The 20,166-nt window shown below is 36.0% G+C and overlaps 1 protein-coding gene across 3 annotated transcripts in view; it reads left to right on the forward strand.

Moving 5' to 3' along the window:
* The window catches only part of LOC150092591 (low-density lipoprotein receptor-like), a 400,302-nt gene extending 383,788 nt beyond the window's left edge, over nucleotides 1-16,514 (forward strand). For all 3 annotated transcript variants that reach the window (XM_090414387.1, XM_090414386.1, XM_090414388.1), the window contains one exon: nucleotides 15,597-16,514. Coding sequence is in view for 2 of the 3 variants with exons in the window: in XM_090414386.1 (XP_090270512.1) it covers nucleotides 15,597-15,641 (45 nt within the window). In the remaining variant the exon portion in view is untranslated. The remainder of the gene's footprint in view (nucleotides 1-15,596) is intronic.
* Nucleotides 16,515-20,166: the final 3,652 nt, after the last annotated feature.

Consider the following 20,166-nt stretch of genomic DNA (forward strand, 5'->3'; position numbering starts at 1 on the left):
TTCAATGATTTCAGTCCTGTACTGGGAATATCAACAAGATGAATTTCATATTTTCTATGAATGGTGTTAAGATTATGTTTTTATATTAACTCAATTATTATATTTTAAAATTAATAATTTATTACTGTTGAATCAGGAGGTGATTCTAAGCATCATGGGGTAGCTGTGATATTAAAGACAGTTCAGGCAAGAGCCCTTCTTGGTTATAATCCCATTAAGGACAGGTTACTCTATATTAGACTTAAACCTCATCCTGCCACTTTGTTAATCATGGTAGTTTATGCACCCCCATATAAAGAGCATGAATCATTCTATGAAGACTTACAGATTGTTTTGGACTGCCTACCAAGGAGAGATGTACTTTCTTAGGGGACTTTAATGCAAAAGTGAGAAAAAGTATGAGGGTTAGGCATGTTTGGTCTGGGTGAATGTAACACCTAGTGAAAGACTGTTGGAATTTGCCCATGCTAACAGATTAGTTATTACTAATACTTGCTTCCAGAAACATCCACGACGTACCTATACATGGACATCTAACAATGATAGGTCAAGGCACCAGATTGATTACATTCTGGCTCTCCATCGGGGGAAGACAAGCATCTCTGATGTGCATACTTGTACTGGAGCAGACTGCAGTATAAACCATCATCTAGTAAAAGCCAAAGTAAGACTAAGACTCTAAAGCCTTCCGAGTCAGGTATGTCCTACTAGACTGCGGATTCACAGAAGAAACATCAACTTGGTTGGATGATATTTTGGTGACTAGTTAGGAGAACTAACTGCAATGCTTTAAAAACAGCCAAGAAGTATATCAGATTCAACATGGGATCTAATAATCAAAAGAAAGTGGTTGGACTGAAGAATATAAGAGATTACATAGATAGCCAAGTATTTAGAAGTGCAGAAATAGAATCTGATCATTATCTCTTACAAGAAAAAATAAGAATACCCAAAGATGGTTTAAAATTAACAAAATTAGTGCTAAGAGAAATCTCCAGGAATCTTTGAGTTCAATTCTTGAATGCTAAAAGTATCAGCTACCTTTATTTGCAAAGAATAAATAAAAGAAAATGATTATATAGAGATAGAATGGAATAATTTAAAAAATATTAATGAATGCACCAACCGAATGCCTTAGAATAAAAAGGTAAATGGAACAGGAGAAAGGGAATAAGAAACTGGGATGAAATTGTTATTATTATTTGTCACCAGGGAGGGCATCCACTCTACAACTTTGCTTCACACCACTCACAATCCGCCAACTGAACTACACTAACACCATCTACACCACCACCAGTGAAGCAATAATCAAAGATGCATATAAACAATTATAAATGCAAAAAAAAAGCATGCCTTAAAAAGAATAGAGAAACATGGGATAACTTCATAGCACAAATACATACAAAATTCTATGGAATATGAGTAATCAGGTAAAAGAAAAAGTGAAAATTGGAAGATTTTTTGCACTTGGACAATTTTAAATCTTAAGATAAGATTTCAAAAAGGGCAATGGTGCATTGACCCAGCTTTTACATTAAAAAAAAAAACTTGGCAAGATGGTAACAAATCCAAAACTGACATAATTACCTTGATGGACCTGTGATTTCAGTCAGGATTTCTCCATGATTGCAGGTAATAGAGTCCAGCTATTCCTGTCTCGGGCCTTTCTTCTCCATTTTCTTTCAACTTTCTTAATCATTGGGTCTTCCCACCTTAAGGCCGGTCTTCCAGGTTTCCTTTTAGTATCTCTCGAATACCAATTTGTTACTCTGACTGTCCATCTACTGTCTCTCATTCTGGTAAGATGTCCTGCCCATCTACTTTTGCTGTTGCAGATTGATTTTATTACATCTTTGAGTCCAGACTTTTTCCTGATTTCTGTGTGTCTTAATATTGCACATTGAGTTAAGCTTTGTTATTCTTTTAAAGTTGTGTGCCATGTTTCACTGCCGTAAGATGTGACTATTGAAAAGGTGGGCTCTTATTTTGTTGAAGGCTATCCAAGCTGCTCTTTTTCTCCATGCTATTTAATTTAATATGTCATTATTCATTTTTATGGACTGTCCAAGGTAGATGTAATCTTGAACTTGTTTGATGGTATATATGATGTATGATATAGAAGTCATGGACAACCAAGGGAAAGAGACCGGAACAGGCCACTGGGCATAAATCCCTAAAAGGATGACATAGAGAAGTCAGAAGAACCAACTTCAATTCTCTGATCTTCAGAGTAAGCCACCCAGAAAAGTATACAATAGGACCACAGGGTGAGGACTGATGTAGCACATCACTAAGCATCTGAGTGACTATACTGCAACTGTTGATGTCTAGAATGACATGCTTTTTGAATTAGCATTGATTAAAATGTGCTTAATTTATAACTTTTTTGCCTATTTCAGCAGAGTGAATATACTGAGAGGCTAGATAATGTTCATGTCACTAATTAAATAAGCATGCATATGCTGACTAGCTTTATATAAACAATTGTCCTTCAAGATAAATATGGATGAAAGGAAGTGTGAAATAGTGGATGCCAGTGATAAAAGGAAGTGAAACCTGAAAACTTGAATTTTGAACTGTTGTTGCAACTTTATAAAACAACAATAACTTATGGATATAGACCCAAACCTTGATGGCAACTAGACAAAGCTAATGGTTGTTACATAGCGATGTGACACATAGAAAAGGAAATGCCACCCAGTGTTTAATGATTTTCTTTTGAATACACTTGTATGTATCATTATAAATACATATTATGTGGTGTTTTCTTTATATTGTCAGTAAAAACAAATTATTATTATCCTAAGAATCCATGGAGTCAAAGACTCAACTAGGAGGTCCTTTTGTCATACACACAGCTCATCATACTGTGCCTTAAACACACTCAAATTCTCTACAGACACCACTCCTCTCAGGCAAGGCATTCCATCATTCATAACTCTGCTTGCAAAATACCTGCTTCTCATAATGCTATTGTTGTCAACCCAATTCTGGATCCTAGTTCTCACCAGCTTCTCCAACACCTTAACCACAAAACCTGACACACAGATAGGCATGTAATTTGATGCTAGAGTTCTATCACTTCTCTTATGGAGTGGCACAATCTTGCCCTCCATTCACTCCCAGAATGTATGGTGATATATTATCAAGTCCCACGGCCTTATTAACATCATGTTTGCTCAATTCCCCATCATGTCACATGCACAGCTCATTAAGTATCTTCCATAGCGGTTGTTTCTATACCATTTTCTCTAATTATTGTCATTCTTTTTTTTTTTGGCTTCAATAGCTAACTGCTGCTACTTCACTTTTGCTATCCTTACCAACCAAGCCTGTTCTTTGTAATCCAAATGAATTGATTATTACCACTTCTCTTATGCTGCCTTCATAATGCATTTTTTTCTCTGTATCATGCTTAATCTCTTCATTCATCTATTTCACACCTACCTTATCTAACCTTCTGACCCTTAGAATACATTTAGACATTGCTTCTACTAGATAGTTCTTGAATATCCTCCAAGCTGCATTGATCTCTTTTCCAGCTAACTCCTTATAATCACCAGCCTTGTAGTTCCACATATACCTTTTCTCATAGAGGTCCTCTCACTGCTGGCAACCACCCAGGTAATCACTTCATGGTCATCTCACCAACTGGAGAGTGATTTGACACCTCTTCCTCTGATGAGATGATAAAATCCAAGACCCTTTGTTACATACTGTTTTAGGTAGTTGTCCATCAAAAACTCAAGAAACTCATTTTCTTTACTTCCAGTTGTTTGAGGGAAGATTGAATTTGTATAAGAGGATGCATTTGGTATCAGGAGTCTGAAAAAACTAATAATAACTGGTATGAGAACCCTAACACGGAGAATCAGGGAAACTAAATTATAAAGGGAGGAATGGTGTGAATGAGTGTAAGAGCAACAATGGTATATAACTGTGTTAATGACGGGAATGGGCTTTGTCATGGAAATGTTGATGAGGCGAGAACAATTTCATGGTTTGTGTTCGTCCGGTTTGGACCCATCATATGTATTATTATTATTATTATGGGCGACTCCAGGGAGTCCTTAGACTCATTGAGGAGGTCCTAAACATCATGTCCACACAACTATTCGACATTCTCACAGTATCATACCTTGCCTTGAATTCACTCATCGTCATAGCACCCACAACAGCCTCTGGCAGCTTATTCCATTCATTTACCACTCTAAAAGTAAAGAACCCAGCTCTAACACCCTTGCTAACCACACTCTTGCCCAGCTTCCATAGATGTCCCCTAGTTCTCCCACCACCAGTCCTGATCTCAAAAATATCCTCTGAATTAATCCTTTAGAAACCCTTCAGCAATTTGAATGTCTCAATCATATCTCCCCTTTTCTGCCTATCGACCAATTTCTGCAATCCACAAATCTTCAACCTGTTCTCATAAGGTTCATTCCATAGGCCTGCTATCATCTTGATCACTCGCCTCTGGATCCTCTCCTCCCCCTCAAGAAGAAACCTAGGTGACCAAGGTTTCCTAGGTCACCTAGGTTTCTTCTTGAGGGGGAGAAACCTAGGTGACCTAGGTGACCAAATCTGGGCACAGTAATCGAGATGAGGTCTTATCAAGGCTCGGTACAGAGGAACAATAACTTGCTTGTCTCTGCTCGTCAAAGTATTTTTCAACAACCAAGTGAGTTGATGAGCTGATTTAGCCATTTTTGCAATGTGCCCCTAAACTTCATGTCCCTATCCACCAACACTCCCAAGTCCCTGGCCTCATCAATCTCCTGGAGTACAGTTCCACCAATGTGGTATACTGCTGCTAATCTTCTCACCCCAAAATGCATAACCTTACATTTTGTCACATTAAATTGACATCCATTCTACTTAGCCCAGAACTTCAAATCATCCTGCAAGATTTTGACATCTTCTCCATTCACTATTGCCCTACCCAACTTTGCACCATCAGCGAACAAATGAACTGTTCATCTTAGATCTTTCCCTATATCATTAATGAACAAATTAAACAGCAGTGGTCCAAGAACAGAACCCTGTGGCACACCACTAGTCACAGGCTGCCTTTTGGACTCTACTCCTAAATAAACTACTCTCTGATATCTCTCCATCAACCACCCACCTATCCATCTCACCAACCCTATATCTATTCCCATATGTTGCAGTTTATGGATTAGAATTCCACGTGGTATCCTGTCAAAGGCCTTAACCAGGTCCAGCAGTATCACTGTAAACCCATTACCCTTATCCAGTTCAGCCGTCACTGTGTTATAAAACTTGAGCAAGTTACTAAGGCATGATCTACCCTGTACAGTATCTCATTTTCATCAATCCATTCCTGTATTTTTCCCTTGACTACTTTCTCCAAGACCTTGACAGCGACTCGTGATATACTGATTGGTTGGTAATTTGCAACAGTAGTCTTGGATCCTCCTTTATGCAGTGGAACTATTTTCCCCTCTTTCCACATCTTCGGGAAATAAACCAGACCCAAGACTCGGATTAAACAACATGGTCAAGGGCACTGATAATTCTTTAGCCGCTTCACGTAAGACCCATGCCGGTATACCATCCAATCCCACAGATGTATTCACATTAAGGTTCTGTAATAGACTATTCACCTCCACTTCATTCATCACAATTCATGTATAAACTAATGGTTCCTTCATTCTTTCAATGTGGATGATATACTCTTGCAAAGTGCTCGCTCAGTAATTCCACTATATCGACTAATTCAGTGACCTCCTTACCATCGGCATTCCTTAAAATCATTCTGCCATGTACAGTTTTTTTTTGCTTGCAGCATATTGAAAGAACTGTTTGGGATTTTCTTTAGCTTGCATAGCTAGTTTCCTTTCATAATCTGCTTTTGCACTTTTTTTACCACACTCGTTACCCTTCTGGCCTGCACTTTATACCGTTCGTGTGCCTGCAGGTCATCCTTTTCTTTAAATTCCCTCCACAGTTGTTTCTTTTTTTGCAGCTCAAGCTTAATGGTGTTATTCATCCATTTAACCCCTACTTGTTTTACTATTTGGACCCAGGTATACAATCAGCCATAACCTTCTGTAAATGCTCCTTGACCACTTCCCATGCTCTATCGACATGCAACCCTTGCAGTTTTACATGCCATGGCACTGAACCAAGCAATCTCCTAAGCTTGTCATACTTGCCAGCGTGGTAATTCCACATATACTCTGTCTTAAACAAAAATTCCACACCTTTAGCCACCTCCCAGGTCAAGATCTTATGATCAGTCTCACCAGTAGGTGGCAACATGGTCATATTCATTACAGTCAAATTCTCAGATGCTATTACCATGTCAAGCAATCTCAAACTCCTAGTATTTTCAATTACATGCTGTCTCAGATTGTTATCCCTTAATAATTGAATAAAATCCAGTTCCTTCCTCACGATTTAGGTAAACTCCCATCTATCACATCTCTTAATAACGAGTCACCATACAACACTCTTTCTTTCATTTCTGAAACTCTCCCACTCTTACGCTTATTTCCATTAGCCGGGGCACTCTGGAAAGAGTTTTGCATGTGCTCCAACTGCCGCTGTGCACTGTGTATTACTCCGCATAACCTTGCGATCTCACTCCTTACAAATAATTCCTCGTTTTGAGGAATTATTTGTAAGGAGTAAGAAAACGGTTTAATCATTTAAACCGTTTTCTCTCTCTGTATAATTGCTTTCACTCTCTCTTTGATCCACCGCTCTCATTCCCATCTTGTACAACATCGCAATTCCCTATGAAGCCACTATTTTCATTCACATTCTCCAATTCCTCACTTTTTTTACACTTTCTGCACAGTCTCCCATCACTATCATTTTCCATCCAAACTCTAGCCTCTTTCGGGAAAGCATACATCCCACTGGACAAACTCCCTCACATTAAAGTTTTTGAATAAAGGAGTCTTATTTTTGGACGGTATTGTTTTTCGTCGCATTGGCACCATGTGCTATTCTATGAAACGTATCTTTAAAATACTAAGTTAAATAAAACGGAATTCACACCAAAATCACACAGATACAACAAGCTACCAAAAATAAACAATACTATGTTAAGATTTAAACCAATATTCCAATTTTCACTCAAAATTATACTTAACTTTCGGGAGTTCTCTGAAAACACTACACATCATGTAGCCCTCTGATTATCATTCTCCATGTATGCAATGATGTCTACATGTGTAAGTCATTAGAGAAGAATAAAGATCTGCAAGTTGTTCAACTGTGGCAGACAGACTGCAAACAAGATTATACAAAAGAACATGCAAGTAGATTATTATGTCTGTACACGAATGCTAGGAGTATCAGAAACAAAGGGGTAGAGTTTGTTGCCTTAGTCAATATGTTGCGACCTCAGATTGTAGGAATTAGTGAGACCTGGCTATCAGAATCAGACCTACTAACTGGTATCGAGTGTCATGGGTACAGTATTTTTAGGAAGGACAGAATGGAGAGGAGGGGAATGTGCTGCTAATGATATTGGATGACTTAAATCCAGTTAGAGTTGAGATCTATGAATTATAATACTACTAACAATATTTCATGTGGAAGTGAGTTTGAAGCCATCTAGTGTGAGGTGGAATCTAACAAGGCAAATTATATAGTGGGGTGTTGTTACAGACCTGGTGAAGCGGTAGCTAGTGATGAAGAAATGCCTCACCATATAGAAAAGGTGTAATGGGAGACTTTAATTATACAAATATTGATTGAATAGCAGTAAAATCTCATGAAAAGAATGAAATGGAATTTATTGAGCTCTTGTGGGACAATTTCATCAAGCAGCATGTGATAGAAGGAACTCGAGGTCAAAGAGTGTTAGATTTCATTATTGTGTCAGAGGGCGTTTCAGTTAAAGATGTAACTATTCTGCCTCCAGTTGGTGACAGTGATCATGCGGCACTCACTTGGGAAGTGACTAAGTTTATGAATGTTCCATTCAGAAAAGTTTACATGCTGAACTACAAAGCAGGAAATTATGACCAACTGAGGAGTATACTGAGTTCAGTGGAATGTGATTGGTTGCTGGATGGAAAGAACACGACAGTGCATGGGAAGCATTTAAACAATACTTAAATGATGTGATATCAGAATGTGTCCAAAGAGTTCGAAGAATAAATAGAGTAGTAGTCAAATGGATGTGTAATCTTAATAAGCAAGAGATTCATAACAAAAGGACGATGCAGAAGAAATACCGTTTGCATAAGGATGATGTCTGTTATGAACATTATAAGCAGCAGGCTAGATTAGTCATAACTGTTGTACGGAAAGCAAAGTCTGATTATGCAAAGAAACTGGCTCTGCATGCTAAAGACAACCCACAAGAATTCTATCGATATGCTGCAAGTAAAAGAAAGAACTCTTCTAAATCTGGATGGCGTGAGGGTTACAGATGTAGAAGAGGTTATTCAGTTAATGAGTGCCCATTTTGTTAAATGCTATCAACCTGGTGAATGCAAACATTGAGCTCACTGTTACCTCTTCACTAGATGAAGAAACACAGGTGTGTGAGGCTTAAGTATTAGAGCTGTTGCACAAACTGCATAAGAATTCAGCAACAGGGACTGATGGAATATCAGCATGTGTGCTAAAAGAGTGTTCAGCTGAACTGGCCATTCCTTTGACCAGGATGTTTAATATGAGTCTCAGAATGGAAGGAATGTATGGTAATTCCATTGCACAAAGGTGGTGCAAAGATCATTTTATCCAACTGTCGACCAATTAGTATCTCTGGAGTGGTGGTGAGGATTTTGTAAAAATGGGTCAGGGTTTGCATTCAGAAATGCAAAGTAGAGATTCACTGCCAATGAACAACATGGGTTTACTAAGGGAAGATCGTGTTTTAGCAATTTGCTCACATTCTGTAACAATGTTACCATTGAACAAGACGAGGGGAATGGATACACCATGATACTTCTGGATTTTGCTAAGGGTTTTGACAGAATACAGCATGGTAGACCGCAGCATAAATTGGAGAAAATGGGTTTGAGTTATACAATATTAGCATGGATAAGAGGATGGCTGACTGACAGATATGAAAATGTGGTATACAGGGGATGTGAGTCTGCAAGATTTAAGATAACTAGTGGTGTACCACAAGGATCGGTGCTTGGTCCACTGTTATTCAATCTGTACATTAATGATATTGGGAAGGATTTGACAAGTGACATACAGTTATTTGCTGATATGCAGTCTTTGCAGAATGATTTGAATAGGCTGGAATTGTGGGCATGGCAAAATGGGTGTCAGTTCAATCTCAGTAAATGTCAAGTCATTCAGTTTGGCATGATTAGATATCCAATGTCGTATTTATATTGATGGGATTAGGCTAGAAGAAACTGATGAGGCTAGGGATCTTGGAATGTTAATAGACAGGAAGTTGAAGTTTAGGAGCCATGTGGCAAAGATTGCAAATACAACTCAAAAGATAATTGCAATGCTGAAACGAACATTCACATGTAAATATAAGGATGTTACTTTACCTCTTTACAAGGCCTTAATAAAACCTCACTTGTTGTGACCTCACTGATATATATCGGAGAGAGTACAAAGGAGAGTGTTAAAAATGATATCAGGATTGTGGAATACTGATTATGAATAAGACTTGATTATATAGAGAAACCTGTGGAGAATTCATGACTAAATTTAACACACATGAACCACAGTAGTAGGTTTTTTATTACGTAAATATTTTGTCCTAGGTATCTTAAGACATCATCAGTACAGTAGAACAATACTAGGAATGACACAACGGATAGGGCGCATATGTACAATGGAATACAAATTGTGTACAGTGGCACGTTGCGGCCTGAACTTAAATTAAATTACAATTAAGTTATTTTTACGCAATGGGAAATTGTCATACAAAATTGTGAAAAAATAACTTAATTTTAATTTAAGTTCAGGCCACTGCACGCAATTTGGATTCCATTGTATGTACGTGCCCTATCCGTTGTGTCATTCCTAGTATTCCTCTATTGTATTGATGTTGTTCTAAGATACTTAGGCCGAAATATTTACGTAATAAAAAAACCTGCAACTGTGGTTCACGTGTGTTAAATTTAGTCGCTGATTATGAAGACAAATTGAGAATTTGTAGACTGCAGACACTAACAAACAGGAGAAAGAGGGGTGATATGATTGAGACTTACAAACTTCTGAAAGAGTCATACAGGATTTCAATTTATGGAGGATGGGGAAAGGATGAGAGAGCATCCTTGGAAGCTGAGAATGAAGGCCACCAAGAAGGGTGTCAGGACCAGATTTTTCTCTCAGAGGGTGGTGCATGATTGGATGTCATGAGTGCAAGCAGTGTGAATGAATTCAAGAATAAGTATGATAGCTGGTGTGTGTGTGTGTAGTATGTGGCCTCCCTCGATGAGTCTATGACTCCCTGGAGGTCTCTCTCTTAATAATAATAAAATTACCCTTTTCTTATTCGCTTGGCTAATTTGATTATACATTTCATAGTCACTACCATCCACCTTACCAGGTCTATAACAACAAAGTATTTCATTCTATTCACCTCTGCCTCAAAACCACTGGTACAATATCTCTCTCTTGCATCTTTACTTTGTATAGACATAACTCTTTCTCTATCATCAACAGCACTCCTCTCCCCCCCCCTTCCTTTTTACCTTCATGAAACACATACCTCTATTTCTGTCAGGATGTCGTCCTTATCCAACCATGTCTCACTTATTCCAACAATTCTTGGGTGAACAGACTCAATTAATGCAACTATTTCATTTGCCTTGTTTCTTACACTTCTAGCATTGTATACAAACTCAGCAGCTTATTCCTGGATCTATACCTTCTTTCCTTGATCCCCTTCCCTTCTTGTTTTGGAGCATCTACCTTTCTCACACTGTGTTCTTCTGTCCTCTCATTCTCTACACTCATGCCAATCACTTCTTCATTCATAACCACCTCTTCAATCTCTCCTCTTCTTCCATGTCTCTTCCCACTCGATCAGATTCATTCTCTGCACTCACTTCTCTACCTTCCAGCAGCACTCTCCAAGTGACTCACACAAAACCATTCAAATGCAGTCCACTTCATCCTTCAAACTCATTCCACACATTAACAAACTGCACTCCTTTCTCCTCATACATTTTCCCAAACATATCCATCTGATGTGTTCTTTGTTCATTTGTCCCTATTACAACTCTTTTGCTCGCTTACTTCTCATATCCATTGCCTCAATCACTCTACTCATTCCACCTCCAGAATAACAAACTTTGTGCATCCTCTCATCCAGCACACCTTTAATAATTGAATCACTATACAACCCAACTGCAGGTCTTTCATTACCTCTTTTTTATGCCAATATTATTTGTTTTCATCATTTTTAGTCTTCCATACATATCTCGAATTCTCTTAACTTCATTCTGCATGCATTTCATCTCATTATAATACATTAACTGTTTAAAGCGATGGATTTCTGTATTTATGCTTCATTGTTAGTAATCATAATTAGTTATTTAGATAGAATACTTTGGATTAATTTTGTCATTTCCTTAACATGTTACAAGTTCAACAATAATGTGACACATTTGTAAAATGTTGCTTGACATAAAGAGACCTGACCTAGTAGAGTATACACGAATATACTATTCTGCCATCTCAAGCAGAAAAGAAATTAATATTAGTAATGTCTAGTCATAAAGTTTATATTCTTTAAGCAAACAGTTTTGCATTATGTATTGAGATTGCAGCAGTAGAAGCCCAGAAAGATACCAAGGCTGAATTAATTTATTGATCATAATTTTCCACATAGAAGTAGAAAAAAGATGTGTTTCACCTTCTTATTGAAATACTCCGGATCAGAGATAGGCCTAGCTGAACAGTGGAGGTTGTTTGTAGTATACGAGTTGCATGTGCTAGTTTTAAACTCTTTCTAGTCATTGATCAAACAAAGACTGCATAAATGCTAGTATACTAAGAGATAGGAAATATAATTATAGTCATGAATGCAGGCGGTATGTGTCAGTTTGTTATTATTATTCAGGATCTCCATGATTAATTGTGGGAGATCCATCCTAGACAACAATCTATCATACCAGTCCTTAAACTGATTCAAAATTTGTGCTCTTACTATCCTATGAGGCAATGTATTTTACACCTTAACCACCCTCCATGCAAAGACCAGTCAGGATTCTCTTGGTCCAACTTCCTTTCATAACTTCCATGGATGACCATATGAAAGAACTCCACAGTGTCAACCTTGTAACTACTTCTTAATAGTTTATATGTATCACCCTCTCCTGCTGTATACAACTTTGCAGTTCATCTTTAACTAACATTGTACAGTCTTGATATCATTTTTGTTAACCACCTGTGGATTCTTTCCAAGGTTAATTTATTTCCTTCGAATCTTGGACCAAATCTGAGCACAAATTCAGATGCAGTCTGATATAATGCTACAGCACTTTATACAATGGAATCACAATTCTTCTCCAACTCTGCTGGTAAGCATCTTTAGTATTGCAGCAATCCTCTGGGTTAATTTCTCCACCTTTACAACACGTCCCCTGCAGTATAATTCTTCCAAAATAGTGTATGCAGCCTTATAGAAGATTCTACTTTGTAAAAAAAAAAAAAAATAAATAAATAAAATAAAGTTACTATTAACAAGGAAAAAATATTGATAATTCAAGGCTTTCATTTAGTTGAATTAAATTGGCACCCACTATTCATTTGCTTATCTGTCTAACTTACTCAAATCCTCCAGAAGGACTACCCCCTCTACACTATTGCTAATAATAATGCAGATATCTGGGCTTGTGGAACTGCACATTAACCTTCTGTTTCCTTGATTCTGCTTCCTCATCTGATATCCATCACAGCCACTACAATTCACTAACCTTGTTAATATTACTATTAACAAGGAAAGAATACTGATCATTTAAATTTAGTGAAATAGAAATAAAACTTTTATATACAGAGAAGATATAAGCAGTGTGTGTGTGGTTTGTCACATATGTTATTATTGTACGGACACTTCATGGAGTCCGAAAACTCATCATGGAAGATCTACACTATCCATACATACCTCTCCTTGAACCTGTTAGCAGACAAAGCACTCACAAGACTCTGTCAACCCATTTCCCTCATCCACTCCAAGCAAAAAATCTAGTCCTCACACCCATACTAACCACACCTTTATTCAACATCCAGGGATGACCTCTTGTTCTAGCCCCTCTAGTCAAGCACTGAAACATTTCCCTGGCATCAATCCAATATACCTTTTAAGCAACTTAAATATTTCTGTCATATCCCCTCTTTTCCTCCTGTCAACCAACTTCTGCAATCCACACACCCTCAATCTATCCTCATAGGGAACATGCAATTCAAGGTTTCATGACCTTGATCACTTTTTTCTTGTCATGGTCATTATTTAATCTGTAAGTTAAAAAGTTATCGGAATTAGTTTTAAGGCTGAATGCATACTTAATTGGTAATTAGCTTAAGGAATTAACAACGCATATAGTGGATATTAATTAAAGCAAACTTTAATGAAACTTTCATTAAAGTTTGCTTTAATTAATATCCGTTATGTGTTGTTAATTCCTTAAGCTAATTACCAGTTATGTATGATCAACGTATAAGCCTTGCTACATGAATGCATGCTTGTATTACAAGAACCCCAATAATTGCTTATGCAATAAGCAATTATTGGGGTCCTCTTTGTTTCTCTATAGTTTTGTATTTCCTGAAAAAATGCTTCCAGATGTAGTTCATGTTCACATTCAGCATTTTCAGATGAAGTTTCACTGAGCTCAACCGATAGAAAACTTTCTAGTAAGGTTGATGTAGTAAAAGTGGTTCTTTCAGTTGACATGAATATTCTTCTTCCACTTCATATGCCTACTTTGAATTGTTCTGAATTCTCACAAATTTCCTTGCAGTTTTTTTGCTGTCAATTTCTTTTCACAATCACAAGAGATAGTCAAATGCCAGTCAAAAATAGTTTCTTTTGTAACAAACCAGATTTGTGTTTTTCCATAGTGTCAACTAAACTTTTTGCCAAGACATTCTCTTTGTAAGTGTCTTAGTTTCATTTCCATAAATCAACAACTGTCATACTGGATGCCTGGTGAAGAACTGTAGTGTCTAAATTAATGCCCAAAATGATAAGATTTGCTTTTTGACTAAAATGCAATTATCAAAAAATTCTTTGTTAAATCATGTCGTATGCTGAGTTCTATCTTCTCTGAACATCTAGTGTGGCTTGTTTTGAGAAAAATCTTTTCAAACTCTTTCAGATGGTCGGAGTCCACAGCTTTCTTGCGATTTGTCAACAAAATTTCAATAGTCTATCATTCATGTACTTCATGTATTTCTGTCACCTCTATAAGTCTCTCTCACTCTTCCTAATCTCTTCTTTCACACATCTAAACTCAAAACTCATTCCCACTTCTCTCGATGCATGTTTGTCTCCAAGCAACCTACTCTCGCTTGGCATTCACTCACCCAATCATCATCTTTCAAACTGCTTCATTCCCTAATTTTACATCCTTATTCATGTGATGCTCATTTGCTGTCTTCTTTTTCATACCCTCACATTTTTATGGAGGGGGAACCAAAAACACTTATTGAATTTTCCCACAGCTGGTTGAAACAATAAACTTCTGATGCTATTAAAATTTCTGCTGAAGAGAGAATAAATTTTGAACAGGATATTCAGTCAGAAAAATTTACTTTTCATTAAGCAAATTTGCCTGATCAGCAGTAGCATAATGTGCTTGGCAATTCTGTAGATAATAGGAATCTTTATTTCTAGGTTGGTTTTGAAGCGTGAGTACTTTAATTGGTTTAGTTGTAACAGAGTTTTATTTATTTATATTTATACACTCAGTAATGAGTTTGTCTAGTATGAACTGTCAATTTTTTTTTTTTTTTTGGTTTCTAGCCCCTATAACTAAACATTTGTTTACAGTTATAGGGGCTTGTTAAAACCAGTTTAGGATGTCTTCATTCTTAACCACTAACTTGTTTTAGATTGTACTTATAAAGGGTGAAGTGTATGAAGTGATTTCTTTGAATTTCATAAAAAAATAAATAAAAATTCAAATTGTACTGCAATCACCAGTTAAATGAAATCAGGATTTAGAGTACTAAAATTCATTTCATTACAGCACTTGAACTTGCTATACATCAGAAAAGTGAAGTCAGGTAGTTAAAATTCCAGAATAATGCAGTGTGAATGTTGAAGAATAGAATGCCCCTTTCTAACTGAATTAAACTTGTAACTGAGCTAAATCATAAGTTTGTAATAAAATCTTAGAACAGGATGAGAAATAGGGTCCTTGAATTTTTGTCAACTAAATCATGTTTTTTTGTTAAATCAGTTCAAAAAATTAAGTAGCTCAGCTTTATATACTCACATTTTTTTTGGTGAAAATTTAAATAGCTAACCATTTTATACTAATTTAGCATTCTTGAAAAAAAAAAAAGTTCTTCCTGCATCCCTTCCCATCATTTCTGGTTAAGACAATAGTTAATTCTGAAAATATGTGAAGTTGGCATTTTTACAAAAATGGATAGGAATATAACTTTTTTTTTTTTTCTTGCAGAGTTTGGAACCATTGACATCTCCTGGAACCAATGAATTTGTTTAACAGCTTGTTAACAAGTTCCCCCTTACTATTCCAGTTTCACAAGCACTGTTTATTGGCAGTACACAGAAATTCTTCCCATTGCTCCTTGTAAATAGTTGTATCCCTTGACTCCCACAGATTTCTATAAAATGTTCCAGGTACCTGGCATGGATCTTACCATGTACAGAATGCTGCAGCTTCCTTCAGATTATCCCTGGATGGTTTATGTCAAAGGAGGAGACTAGTTCTAAATATGAAACTGCAGCAGTGTGACACAAACACACACACACACAGTATGTGAATGACTTATTGGATGTAAGAACATGTTCACCATGAAGCCGGATCTTAAGTTATTTGGGACTGAGGCTTGCAGCATCTTATATGTGAAAACTGTATAGAATAGTTCTGTGCAGTGTAAAGTTATCTTCAGCATTTTTTTAGGATCATTGTAATGTAGATCATGTCATCCTTGAAGTAAGCTTTTGTAAAATTTGCATTCTTGTTTATTAAATGCCGTTATGAACAATACCAATTTATTTACATCTCAAGTTGCTGAACAACCAGCTCAAAAATCATTCTTTCAAAATGTATAGAGTATGTTATCTGTTACTGTTAACATATATCAAAGATGTTTTTGGAATAATGTTAAACACTTAAAAAAAAAAAAAAAAAAACTAAATTTTTCTTGATGATATAGAAAATAACTTGTGTTTTTAATAATAGTATAAAATATTTTTCACAAATTGTTCTGTAATTATTATGTCATCTTGATGTATAATTTGTATACAGTGTTCTTGTCTATATTGCAACTAGATCTGTAAATGCCTAATTTTGGAAATATGCACTATAATTTTAAGTAAAATTTTTAAACTAATATTTTATGATAGATATAAACACTGCAAACAGTTTAATTTTAGGCTTGATCAAATCATGGGAATTAAACAAAATATATGATATACAGTTCCAAATAACTTACACTGAAATTTTAAGCCAGCTGTTAGAACTGAAAGAGATACAAGATAATTCAACATAAAAACAGCAAGGACATTGGTGTCCTTGCTGTTTTTAAGCAAGGACATTGCTGTTTTAAAACAGCAATGTCCTTGCTGCTCTCCATGGCTCACAATAATTATGATGCAAAGCAGCATTAAATCTGAGATATTCAACTCTTCCCTTTATTTTTTGCAGACACACTTAAATAAATTCAGTACAAGTCTTCAGACACTTCAGCTAAATTAAATAACTGCTGTAACAAATTTATCATGAAATCATAATCAAGAATAAGCAAACTAATATGCAAGGAGCCCAACTGAATACATTTATATAAAATAAATGGTATTCACTAAAACATTAGTAGCACACACACACACAGCATTATTCAAACTAGTTTTAACTTACACATCTGATATAACTGTTCTGAGAAAATTACAAGGATGAGCACTATGTATCACTGGCAGATGAAAAACGAAGATATTGGAAGGAATTTAACATAACATTCAAAAATATGCACCAACAAAAACTTTTTCAACTGAAGCTGAGATCTCCGGGGTTTTTTTCCATAAAACAGGCAAAAGTTTCTTTGGGAGAAAAAAAAAAAACTATTAGCCAGAGAACAAGCACAAAATACTATTTAGTGCATGGTGAAGTGTGGACTTTGCAATGTTATACAAGGACTACATGAAGCTGTTATGTTATGTAATAACAATTTAATGTAGTAGTTAAACTGAATATCATTCTCAATGAAATCAGTGAAATAATGAAACTGAAAAACAATGTATTAACATAATAAAATATATTTATGGAAATGCTACATCAAATATCATTCTTAATGAAATAAGAATGGCCAAAAAGCTTTTGATTGCATGAAAACATGATCAATAATAGAAGCTATTAGAGATTATGGCAATGCTACATCAAATAAGTGAAAAATTTCACATAAATCAAGGAATAAGCAAGGAGAGACCATTTCTCCCAAACTTTTCACATTAACACTGCAACATATGATGAGCAATTTAGAATGGTCCAATAAATGAGTCTATTAACGACATTAAATTAAATAACCTAAGGTTTGTGATGATATTCTTATTAGCGCAAAGATTTAAAAGAAATGAATTCTGAGAAAACCAAAATAATGACAAATTGAAAAGGATATGATGAAAGGCACAACATAATAAAGAAATTGAAACAGTAGATGACTATGTATACTTAGGAAAATTGTTAACAATGAAGAAACAAGGAGTCATGGAAGAAGTGAAAATAAGAATAGGAATGGGATGGGCAGCTTTTGGAAAATTGAAAAGATTTTTAAACAGCAAAATAAAAACTGAGAACAGCGCAAGCCTGTTATGACATATGGAGCAGAAACCTGGCCAATCAAAAAGGAAATAATAGATACAATGCAAAAAAACAAAGATGTCTGCAAAACATAAGACTTATTGATAAAATGAAGAAATAAGAGCTAAAATAAAAGTTTTAGATATTGGTGAAAATATATTTCAAAAGAAAATCTGAAAGCACACCCCAACTCAACATCACCAGAGTTAAAGATCGGTACTATCAACATAAGAAGCCTAAATGGCAAAGAAATGGAGCTAGCTGAAGAATTAGATGAGTACCAGATCGACATAATAGGGGTGACTGAGACAAAAACTGGTGAGATCTTTCTGAGCAATAAATACAAAATGTTATATTCAAGCAATGACGATCAAGGAAAAGGAGGAGTAGCCATAGTATTCAACACAAAATACGAGGCTAATCTTCTTGAATGGCAGGTAGTCTCAAGTAGAGTGATGGGGAATTGGACAATGAGACTTATTTGTGCCTATGGTCCCACAGAATTTTCTACTAAGGTAGAAGTAGAGGAATTTTTTGATGCTTTAGAAAAAGCAACTGGCACAATGAAAAAGGAAAAGATGGTCCTTGTTGGGAATCTAAATAGCAGAGTAGGAAATGATTGTCAGACATACAAAAATATTTTGGAGAAAAGAGCAAAGCTAATAATAATGGCAAATACCTGTTGGATTTCTGCTCAGGACATGGACTGGTTATTACTAACACCATGTTCCAACATAAAATTGTACACAAATTCACATGGAGAGAAGAAAAGCTCATTGATTATGTTATTATTGATAGAGATGTGTTCGCCCTGGTGCAGGACACCAGTGTACAGAGGATTTGAAATTGGAAGCGATCACTATATTGTCTTGAGCAGGATAAAATTGAATTTCATATTGAGAAGAATAACATGTAAGAAAGTTTTAAAGCAAATAAAAGTTGAGCAGCTCTCAAATGTGAACTGTAGACTAAAATACACAAAGATTATCGAAGAAAACATGAAAGAGTTTGAGAACAGGAACCAAACCTTGGAGATTCAGTGGCAAGTCTTGAAGAAATCACTGATTGATGAGGATGTCTGCAAGGATAGAAAATTCACAACTCCATGGTGGACACAGGAAGTTAGAGGCAGTGAAGGAAAAGAAGAGAGCATATCTAAAGTTCCTGGCAAATAAGTCAGCTTGTGCTCTTAGAGAATACAGAGACAAATGTAAGATAGCTAAACAAAAGTCATGGGAAGACTGGTAAGAACATAAAAAATAAATTTTAAGGCAGCGGCAAGCTATTCTGGAAGTTGTAGAAGAAGTTCAGAAATGGAAGAAAGAGTGCTGTAAAAGGAATTAGAGATGATAAAGGTGACATGAAAACATGAGAAAAAGATATCCTTGAAGTATGGAGTAATTACTTCAAAAAATTGCTAAATGAAACAAGCAGTGATAGCACAGTGGTAAAAAACATTCAACAGGTATACATATCCATACTTGAAGTAGAAAAAGCCATCGAAGGCTTGAAATGTGGAAAGGCAGCAGGAGTAGATAATATTCGACCAGAAATGCTGAAATAAGGTGGTATAAAAGTCTTACAGTGGCTGCACTGGATAGTTCAGAAAGTCTGGACAGAGAGACAAATTCCTGATGATTGGAGTAGAGCTCTAATAGTACACATATTTAAAAAGTGAAATAAAACTGAATGTGAGAATTACAGAGGTATTTCCCTACTGTTCCTGGCAAGATCTATGCAAGTATACTTGAGAAGAGTTGTGGAAGAACAAGCTGGATTCAGGCCAAATAGAGGCTGTCAGGATCAGATCTTCACTTTATGACAAATAGTTGAGAAAGCATGGGAATATAACAAAGATCTGTATTTAAGTTTTGTCGATCTGAAAAAGGCATCTGACAAGGTGCCAAGAGAGAAGCTATTCAATACGCTACAGTTATATGGTGTCAATGGGGCATTATATCAAGCAATACTTAGTCTTTATTTGAGTTGTAAGTCAGCAGTTAGAATTGATGGAAATACAGGAAGATGGTTTAATGTTAAATCTGGTGTGAGACAAGGATGTACATTATCCCCTCTGTTATTATCTATATGGATCACATTATGAAGGAAAGTGGTATTACACATGATATCAGAATTGGAGATGTTAATGTCAGCTCTTTGCTTTATGCAGATGATGTTATACTTCTAAATAAATCTTCTACAAGTCTGCAAG

The sequence above is a fragment of the Typopeltis vanoorti genome, chromosome 25 (genome assembly GCF_054136105.1).
Source record: "Typopeltis vanoorti isolate ZY-2024b chromosome 25, IOZ_Tvanoo_1.0, whole genome shotgun sequence".
In the NCBI taxonomy this organism is placed as follows: domain Eukaryota; kingdom Metazoa; phylum Arthropoda; class Arachnida; order Uropygi; family Thelyphonidae; genus Typopeltis; species Typopeltis vanoorti.